At 44.2% G+C, this 10,931-nt stretch overlaps 1 protein-coding gene across 1 annotated transcript; it reads left to right on the forward strand.

The window, feature by feature from the left end:
- Positions 1-9,467: 9,467 nt before the first annotated feature.
- On the forward strand, positions 9,468-10,592 carry LOC113835211 (proline-rich protein 23A3-like). The gene has a single exon (XM_027411387.1). It carries the CDS (start codon positions 9,587-9,589, stop codon positions 10,334-10,336), a length of 750 nt encoding a protein of 249 aa, XP_027267188.1. The 5' UTR covers positions 9,468-9,586; the 3' UTR covers positions 10,337-10,592.
- The last annotated feature ends 339 nt before the right edge of the window (positions 10,593-10,931 follow it).

The following is a 10,931-nucleotide window of genomic DNA, read 5'->3' on the forward strand; positions in this document are numbered from 1 at the left end:
ACTTGATATACCAGGCTTTGGCAACATCTCATAGAGGCCTTACCTGTTTTGAGCAGTGGATGTGGGACAGGGTGGAGGTGGTGGAACCAGCAGGAGAGGAGGGAGGGGAAACTGTGGTTGGTATGAAAAATAAAAATTAACATTAAATAATAAAATAAATTTTATCATCTAAAAAAAGTCTCTTGGTTTGTACTGCCTTGTATTTGTAATAATTCAGCACAATTAAGTCTCACACTCATGTATTTAGTCATAGAAACCTGCCATTTGAGACTCAGTGAAATCTATCTTCAGGTTAATTCCTTCTTAATGCCTCAATTTCAATAAATGGCTCACTGGACTAGGGAGGTAGCTCTGGAGTAAGATTGTCCAAATCTGTACAAAAGAGAAGAAAAGAAGTGGCTCTTTTAGATCTCTGAAACTTTCTCCAATTTCCACCAGAGGAAAATAGTGGTCCTGTTCAATGAAGCTTTTCTCCCATGTCTCTCTCTGTCTATACTTCCATAGTCTTGATAGAATGTATTTTCTCTCTTTTACTTAGCTGATGAATCATCTCTTTCAAAATTATGCTTGTTTTCTTTAAAAGACAGTATTTACTTCATTAATGCCATGTTCATTTCAAAACTTTTAATAAAATGTTCTTTAAAATCAACTTGCTTTAAGATTGGAGAGATGTCTCAGGGCTTTAGAGGACTGGCTACTCTCCTAGAGGATCCAGGTGCTATTTCCAACACCCACATAGCATCTCACTATCTCTAACTCCAATTCCCAGGGAATCAATGCTTTCTTCTGGCCTCCTTGGACACTAGCCAGGCACACAAGTGGTCAAGTGACACTCACATATTATATACTATATTATATTTTTGATACATTTACATATAATCTACCTGTTTTTTAGTCAATATTTCCTAACTTTCCGACCTCTTGGATGTTATCTCCTTTTATATAAGAGATTTTAAACATTTTTATTTTGTATATGTTTGCTAATAATTACATTTTCTCTGGCATATATATTCAAATTATTTGTTAGGATCTAATGACACCAATTGCTTTTTGAGGAAAAAAAACATTCATTTTCTTCACTATATATGAATTTTGCTTTTTTCTCTTCTTGGCTGCCATAGACTCAAAAGTAAGAGCCAAAAAAACAATATGGGATACATGGAATTTGACAACATATATAGTTTCAGGCACTACAATTGACCCAATTGTTAATGTTTACACAATAGTGATGCTGGAATAGACTATTCATAACCTCAACCCACATCAATCATTGATCAATAAAATGTCCCCACAGATATTCTCAATTGTTGTTCCCTCTTGAATCAAGTTGTCAAAAACTAACCAGCACAACAGCTAACTTAACTTAGCTGGTTCCAGGTATTATTCTCAGGTTCCATAGGCAGTGTGCCCCTATGATTAATCAAGAAAAGAGGACCAGCCACATGCACCAAACCAAACAAAAAAAACTGTCCTTCAAAATTACCACAGCGATTAAGTCCCGGTAAGGTAAATGATGTCTTACTATGTTCAGAGAATGAGAAGCTGGTAGAGAGGGTGTCCTTTACTTATTATCAGAGTCTAGAAGAGACAAGAAAGTTTAAAAAGATGCTACATCTGTCAAATCACAGTTCCATTGCTGTTATCTTAATTATCTAGAAGTAACACGTCTCCTGGTGATATTTTCATAGATAGTTGTGGTTGACCAATCCCGGTGCCTCCACTCCCTCCTCTGTCTGTCCCCTTTTTGGTGTAAATGCTCCCAAGCAAGCTAAGGGTTTCACCTCCAATTGTCATATCAACATGTGTTCTGTTCCCAACCTGCCTCTCTTTTAAAGTCCATTTCTTCTTCCCTGGGTCCCTTCCTTGTTCTCTGACTGCCACACATCTTACCTTCACTTAAATTCATATGTAAAAATTACAAACTTATTTCTCCTTATGAGAAAAAAACATGGTGCTCCTGTATATAAACTTAGGTTATCTCACTTAATAGTTATATTTTGTCTGTCTTGTAAATTTTCTTCACAATTCATTACTTCATTTTTCCTTATGGCTGACAAAATTTCTACATGTGTAGGTACCACACATTCACCATCCATTCATCACTTAATGGATATTGTAATGGCTAGTCTCAATTGTCACCTTGATGAGACCTAGAATCACCTGAGGAATGCACTTCTGAACAGGTCTGTGAGAAACTACCTTGATCACATTCATTGAAATGAGAAGACCTGCCCACTGCAGGTGACACCATTTCCTAGGTAGAAATCCTAAACTACATGGAAAGGAGAAAGGGGCCTGAGCACAAACATCCATTGCTCTGTTCTTTCTATGTGATGATATCTTGCTAGTACAAATAAAGCTTGTCTGAAGATCAGAGGCTGGATCTTATCACTACCTAACCACCGAGGTCCTGAGGTGTGTACAAGCAATGTATCAGCACATTTCTGACTGAATTCAGTGTGATCAACAGCTTCAAGAATCCAGGTGCCTCACCATTCCCACCATGATATACTGTAGCCTTGAACTATGGCAAGCCAAAATCAACTCTATCTCCCTGAAGCTGATTTTGTTAGGGTATTTCATCACAGCCACAGAAAAGTCAGGACAACTCAGTTTTTTCAATTTCTCTGCAATAGATCTGCAGTAAACTGGGATAAGTAAGTATCTTCAAAGGTAGGCTACATTGGGACAGAAAATACTTCCCTCTTTGTAGCATAAAAACCACCCTTGCTAAAGGTAATTGAAAGTAGCTGGATATTGCAGACAATGAATGCCATATTTTTTCAAAGATCAAAATGCCTTTTTGTGACTTAAGTCTTAGCTCAGTTAACTGAGATTCTTTGCAAAGAAATCAAGTAGTCAATTGCATTCACGTGATTGCAACATCTATACAGGCTCCTGACCTCATAGGTAAGGAGAGTTAGGAGCCAATAACGTCAGTTTTTAATGAAAAGTAACAGGAAAAATCAGCCTTTCATGGAGTGTGAAAGACTTATGATAGAGCCTTTATATTTGAGAGACTGAGTTGAAAAGCTAGGAGAGAGTGCTCTGAGAATGGATTGTTTGAAATTGTGATTAAGGAAGAATTTCAAGTTGAGGTAATGACAGAGTCAACAGCTAATGGAGTAGAAGGGAGCATAAATTGATTAAAGGAGCCAAGCCTGACAGCTAAGTCCTGTGGTGCAAGCTGCAAAGACCTCAGTCTTTGGAGAATGAGGCCAAAGAATCAAAAGTAAAAGGCCAACCTTTCTATAAAGCAATTGCAAACAGTCTGGTAATTTACCTAGACCTTGTCTCAAAATAAAAAAACACTGAAAGAAAACTGAGATGATACAGCAGTGACTTGGAAGCATGCAGAGCTGGCAAGGATGATAACTGCCAAAACAATATTTTTGAAAAGTGGAGGAGAAGTCAAAGGGGATGGAGATGTGATTCAGTGGTAGACCAGGTGTCTAGGATGTAAAGGTCTCTGGGTTTGATCCCCAGTAGTTAATAAAAGACGGAAGAAAGAAGAAGAGGAAGAGGAGAAGGAGGAGAAAGAAGGATAGAGAGGGTGGGGGAGACATTGCATGTTAATTCAAAAGGCACACAAAGTACCAGTGAACACATCCCAGGAGTTTCTCAGACATATGGTGTGTTTTACTTTAAATTAAAATACATGTCTACATCTTATTCCCACCGTAGCTAAAACTAGACACTTAACACCATTCAGAGCTCTATGTGTTTTGAGGTTCAAATTATCTTTTAAAAAACAAACAAACAAACAAACAAACAAAAAACCGCTTCTGTGTGGGATGGAGATATACTTCAGCTGCAATAAACCCTGTGTTCAGTACTCAGCACAAAATTACCTGGATAGGGCAGGGCCCTCCTGTGATCCCCATAACTCTGGAGGTGGAGGCAGGAGTATCAGAGGTTCTGAAAGACCCCTGCCCCTTAGCTTTTTCTTTTAAGTTTGCCTCCTCCTCCGGTCAGAGGCTGGCGGGTCGCGCGAAGGATGCATCCTCCCCTGCACTCCCCCACCCCGATCCCCACATCCGCCGGCTTACACTTCCCCGCTGCTGCGCAAGGCCGACCCCGCTGGACCCAGAATGCAAGCCGGAACCAGCCAGCATCCCATGAGCACAGAACGGCTTAGGACACTTCCGTACGCGCACGCCCGGCTGCCGGCTTTCCCCCGGCGGGGCTCGCGCCCCCGGCAAGCCCGCCTGGCACCACGCCCTGAGGAGCCAGCGGCGGCGAGAGGGCGCCCTCCCCCACCCCCTCGGCCCCGCTTGACGGGGATCGCCCCGTCCCAAGGTCAGCCATCTGGACATGGCAGAAGATAAATGAAGCCAAGGCTGTTTTGCCTGACTACTAGACCTTGAGAAAATGCTGATTTGATGCTTTTCGCTTCTGTACTGTGCTTTTTCTCCTATATAAGGACCCCCCTTCCTGGGCTCGGGGCTTGGCCTAACAGAAGCTAAGTCCCCGGGTACCCACACCACTAATAAAGCCTCTTGCTTTTTTGCATCCAAGTTCGTGGACTCGCTGATTCCTGGGTGCGGGTCTCCTTCTACGAAAGTACCTCTTCGGGGGTCTTTCAGTTCAAGGTCATCTTCCTCCACATACCAAGTTTCATAGTGGTGAAATTGTTTCCAAAGAAAATTTAACTAATTATTTAAAATATAATGTAGAACGTAAGAATGAACTATTACATTTTGTTGATATGGTTTCAATTTTTAATGCGCTCAGTGATACTTTCATCTTTCTTCATCTTGTTTTGAGAAAGAGTGTTTCTATGTAGTCCTAGATCTCTACTGGAACTCACTAAGTAGGCCAGGCCTATCTCAACACACAAAAATCTTGCCTCTGCCTCCCAAGTGCTGGGATTTATGAAGTATGCCACCCTAACAGCCTCCCTCCCATCCCCCTTCTCTCTGTCTCTCATTATTTGTGGAGACATGGTTCTCTGTACAGCCTGTGGCAGTCCCGCAACTCTCTGTGTAGTAAAGCCAGGCCAATCTGGAAGTCACAGAAATACTCAAGCCTCTGTCTCTTGAGTGCTGGGACTAAAAGGAGCCATATCCCACACCTTTAATCCCAGCACTCAGGAGGCAGAGGCAGGCAGATCTCTGAATTCAAGAACAGTCTGGTCTATAGAGTGAATTACAGGACAGCCAGGAAACCCTGCCTCAAAAAACAAAACAAAACAAACAAAAAGCATTAGCCACCACTGCCAGACTATCTTAAATTGATTTTTAAAATGTATTTATGTCTCCAGCCTAAATATCCTTTTCCTTTTAAATGGTGCCTCATTCAACTAACACTGACCAATAACTCACAAGACATGGTGGAATTCCTGCTTCTGCGTGTCCCCAGTAAGGATTATAGGTGACCATCACCACACTGGGGCTACCTTTTACAATTTTATTACAGCCCTTAATCTTCAGGAAATCTCTACCTGTTTGATTCACTGTAGTATTTTAAAGGCAATTTTCACAGAGCTGGAGAATGACCTGTACAATTCGCTAACCAGAATGTTGGAGATATATTCCAGCTGATGCTGAGATGCAGGCACCCAGTCCGGGTTTGATCCACAGCAAGCTGTAAATCCGGTCTAGTGGTACACTCATGGAATTCACGCACTCAGAAAACTGTTCCTTCCCCATTTATTCATTTTGGTTGTGTGTTTGAAAAGGTTGTATTTATTTTTTATTTTCTGTGTATGGATGTTTTGCTGGCATGTTTGTCTGTAAACCATGTACTTGCCTGCTGCCAGTGGAAGCCAGAAGGGGACGTCAGATGCCCTGGAACTAGAATTACAGATGACTTAGCCGGCATTTCATTGCTAGGATCTGAACCCAGATCCTCTTAAGAACACCTTATGCTCTTAACCACTGAGCCATCTATCCAGCCCATGCTTGTTTGAAAATGGTGACCCAGGCTGGTCTCAAGCCCTAGACTCACTTCCATTACCGTCTCATAATGCTGGGATCACATACTCATTCTATCAACCACAGTACATACCACATACACAGTGACATAGTCTGCGAAAACTGAAAATAATGTATAATTTGATCAACAAGTAAGTTAATAAAATTGAAAATTTCGAGAGTGGACAGGGCAGACTTTTCTGCTTTTTTTATTTTATTTTATATTTTTGAGAGGGAAGAGAGAAATAGGCTGGCCAAGTTTGGGTGGAGTTTTTTGAATCCTCAAAAACAGGAATTCTAAAGATCAGCCATCTTAAAATCCTATTACCCGTATGTCAGAAGACAAAAAAAAAAAAAAGTCAGTAGTGTTACATATCTTTATTCCCCGAAACCCGGAGGCAGAGGAAAGCAGATCTCTGTGAGCATGGTCAAAAAAGAGATGTCAGGACAGGCTCCAAAGGCTACACTGAGAAACCCTGTTTTGACAAACAAAAAACAAAAAACAAAAAACAAAAAACAAAAAACACAAAAACAACAACAACAAAAAAACAGAGCATTCTCCCCCCTTAGGACAAAACAGTATTTCTTATGTTCAGCCTGGGGTATTGGAGAGCCCAGACAGGAGGCTTCTAGTCGGAGCATTTGCAATGGAGGGTCAAGGGGCGGAGCCTAGTGTGAGATTTCACAACTTCAATTTCCGGTGCATCACTGACGAAATAATTGACATCCAGGGTGTATCCGGCCTGACTTGAGGAAAGAGCAAGACTCCAGGTCCCTGGACTGCACGTGCTCTGCCTGCACCATCTCAACTGTTTGCTCAGCACTCTGTGCCTCGTCGTCCTGCCACTTGGACAACATGCAGCAGAAGCGACCTCGTAGCCCCAGCCCCGAACCGGCGCCCTGCTGGGAACCACAGCCACAAGGACCCAGCTCTGCCAAGCACCTCCGCCTCCACGAGCCCGCCCGAAATGGGCCCCCAATTCCACCCAACTTGGAAGCACCCACCCCGGCCGCCCGTGAGGAGATCATCTCCATGTTGTTTCTGCTTGACCTGCTGCTGGAACCCCAGCCCACCTCGGTAACGCAAGTGGAGCTCCCTGGATTCACCTTAATCCTGGTCCCCGAGGGTCTCCTGTTGTCTGCTCTTCTCGGACAGCCTGAGATCTCGTCCACCAGCCCACAGGAAGCCGCTCTCCTGCAGACGCACCAGGAACAACTTGTCCTCCTCCCTGCTGAGTTCATCCTAGAGATCTCCTATCAAGAGGACGCCTGTGATGAGGACCAGAACTCTGGATTCATGTCACCCTGGATAGGTGCTCCACCTGGTGAGGCCTCTGAGCTTTTTTCCAACACCAACGGGATGTCCAGCCCTTGGACCCCGGACTACAACCTCGAACCACAGCTTCCAGTGCTCTCCTCTAATGCAGCTAGAAACATCTGGGACTTGGACAGCTACCTGCTGGGACCTTTCCCCACCTCACCTCTGCCTCCATCTCCTCCTCCAAGTCTCCAAGAACAGCACCCTGCAGGCCCTTCACGCTCTCCACAGGACCAGTGCAAGCCAGGAGGAGATTGTTCTATGAATGAACTACCCCGCACAAATCCTGAAGCTCCTCAAGTAAAAGACTTTGAAAAGCCACTGTGTGTGCCGTTCTGCAGCCTACAAGGTTAGTAAAGCACTCTTGTTTTTTGAAATGACAGAACCGTAGAATATTGGATCTGTGGTTGACTAGAAATCCTGAACGACAGGTCATTGCTACCGTATCACGTCCTGTTTGAAGTTCACCTACTTTTGGACTTTGAATTAAGTGCTTATGCCCTCTTCTATACAGAAGTCACCCTAGGAGAGTTTCATCCTTGCAATCCAGTTTCTTTCTTTCTTTCTTTCTTTCTTTCTTTCTTTCTTTCTTTCTTTCTTTCTTTTTTTTTTCCTTTTTGAGACAGGGTTTCTCTGTGTAGCTTTGGAGCCTATCCTCACACTTGCTCTAGACCAGGCTGGACTCAAACTCACAGAAATCTGCCTGCCTCTGCCTCGCGAGTGCTGGGATTAAAGGCGTACACCAACAATGTCTTGTGCAATCCTGAATTTTCTCCCAACTTTCAATTTAACTACAGCACTTTGCCTTAAACTCCACCCTACTATTTCCCTTCCCAACTAGTAATCATTAGTGATATTCTTTTATCTTATGAGCTATACCACTAATCTGTCCTAGTTTGTGTTGGCTTTCCCACCACACCTATGGGGCCTTGCGTCATAGGTGACAGTCACCACACTGGTGCTATCTTTTACAATTTTATTACAGCCCTTAATATTCAGGAAATCTCTACCTGAATGATTCACTCTATTGTTTTAAGGGCACTTTTCACAGAGCTGGAGAAAGACCTGTAGAATTCGCTAACTAGAGGGTAGGAGATATATTCCAGCTGATGTTGAGATGCTGGCACCCAGTACTGCTTTTGATCCACAGCAAGCTGTAAATCCGGTCTAGTGGTACACTCATGGAATTCGAGCACTCAGAAAACTATTCCTTCACCATTTATTCATTTTGGTTGTGTGTTTGAAAAGGCTGTATTTTTTATTTTCTGTGTATGGATGTTTTGCCGGCATGTTTGTCTGTACTTCATGCACTTGCCTGCTGCCAGTGGAAGCCAGAAGGGGGCGTCAGATTCCCTGGAACTAGAATTATAGATGACTGTAGCCGCCATTTCATTACTGGGATCTGAACCCAGATTCTCTCTGTAAGAGCAGCTTATGCTCTTAACCACTGAGCCATCTATCCAGCCCAAGCTTGTTTGAAATTGGTGACACAGGCTGGTCTCAAACTTGAGACTCACTTCCATTACCTTCTCATAATGCTGGGATCACATACTCATACTATCAACCACAGTACACACGTACAAAGTGAAATAGTCTGTGAAAAATGAAAATAATGTATAATGTGATCAACAAGTAAGTTAATAGAACTGAAAGTTTGGAGAGTGGACAGAGCACACTTTTCGGCTTTTTTAAATTTTTTCTTGAGAGGGAAGAAATAGTGTCTCTGTTTGTAGTCCCGGTTGTACTGAAGCTAGGTAGACCAGGTTGGCCAATTTTTGGTGGAATTTTTTGAATCCCCAAACACAGGAATTCTAAAGATCAGCCATCTTAAAATCCTATTACCAGTATGTCAGAAGAAAAAAAAATGTCCAGCAGTGTTCCACCCCTTCATTCCCGGCAATCCGGGGGCAGAGGCAGGCAGATCTCTGTGAGCATGGGCAACAGAGTTAGGTCGGGACAGGCTCCAAAGGCTACACTGAGAAACCCTGTTTTGACAAACAAAAAACTAAACAACAAACAAACAAACAAAAACAGAGCAGCTAGGAAACTCATTCTCCCCCCCTCTAAGCCAAAAGAGTATTTCTTATGTTCAGCCTGGGGTATTGGAAAGCCCAGACACAAGGCTTCTGGCTGGAGCCTTTGCAATGGAGGGTCAAGGGGCGGAGCCTAGTGTGAGATTTCACAACTTAATTTTCCGGTGGATCATTGACGATATAATTGACATCCAGGGTGTATCCGGCCTGACTTGAGGAAAGTGCAAGACTCCAGAGCTCAGGACTGCACGCGCTCCGCCTGCACCATCTCAACTGTTTGCTCAGCACCCTGTGCCTCGTCATCCTGCCACTTGGACAACATGCAGCAGAAGCGACCTCGTAGCCCCAGCCCGGAATCCGCGCCCTGCTGTGCATCACAGCCACAAGGACCCAGCTCTGCCAAGCGCCTCTGCCTCCATGAGCCTGCCCGGAATGAGCCCCCTGGGCTGCCCAACGTGCAAGTGCCCGCCCCCGCCGCCAGCGAGGTGCTCATATCTGTGGTGGTCCTGCTTGACCTGCTGCTGGAGTCCCAGCCCATCTCGGTAATGCAAGTGCAGCTCCCTGGACACACCTTAATCCTGGTCCCCGAGGGTCTCCCGTTGTCTGCCCCTCTTGGACAGCCTGAGATCTCGTCCACCAGCCCACAGGAAGCTGCTCTCCTGCAGATGCCCCAGGACCAACTTGTGGTCCTCCCTGCTGAGTTCATCCTAGAGATCTCCTATCAAGAGGACGCCTGTGATGAGGACCAGAACTCTGGATTCATGACACCCTGGATAGGTGCTCCACCTGGTGAGGCCTCTGAGCTTTTTTCCAACACCAACGGGATGTCCAGCCCTTGGACCCCGGACTACAACCTCGAACCACAGCTTCCGGTGCTCTCCTCTAATGCAGCCAGAAACATCTGGGACTTGGACAGCTACCTGCTGGGATCTTTCCCCACCTCACCACTGCAGCCTCTGCCCCCATCTCCTCCTCCAAGTCCCCAAGGGCAGCGCCCTGCATGCCCTACACGCCCTTCACGCTCTCTACGAGCCCCGTGCAAAGCCAGGAGGAGATTGTTCTATGAATGAACTACCCTGCAAAATCCTGAAGCCCCTCTAGTAAAAGACTTCCAAAAGTCACTCTGTGTGCCTTTCTGCAACCTACAAGGTTAGAAAAGCACTCTTGGTTTTTGAAAGGGCACAATGTAGAATATTGGATAGGTCGTTAGCTAGAAAGTCTGAAAAACACATCATTGCTACCAGATCACTTGCTGTTTTAAAATCGCCCAGTTTTGGACTTTGAAATGATTGCCTCTGCCCTGTTTTATACAGAAGTCACCCTCAGGTAGTTTCATACTTGAAATCCTAGTTTTATCCCAACTTTCTGTTTTACTCCAGCATATTGCCTTAAAACTCCACCCTACCATTCACCCTTCCCCTAGCTTAATTAGTTTAATTAACTAGTAATTAATAGTGAAATTCTTTTATCTTATGAGCTTTATCACTAACATGTGCTATTTGTGTTGGCTTAGCCCCCCCCCCCATTGCCCTTTCGTTATGGAGCCTTTGCCTTGCCTGGGAGGATAGCAAATTTTGCCCCTCACAGATGCTGTTACTTATGAAGCAAACTTAGCAAGGGAAGCCAGTGATCATGTTCTTTTTTTTTTTTTTAAATAATTAAGTA

The sequence above is a fragment of the Cricetulus griseus genome, chromosome 4 (assembly GCF_003668045.3).
Source record: "Cricetulus griseus strain 17A/GY chromosome 4, alternate assembly CriGri-PICRH-1.0, whole genome shotgun sequence".
Lineage (NCBI taxonomy): Eukaryota > Metazoa > Chordata > Mammalia > Rodentia > Cricetidae > Cricetulus > Cricetulus griseus.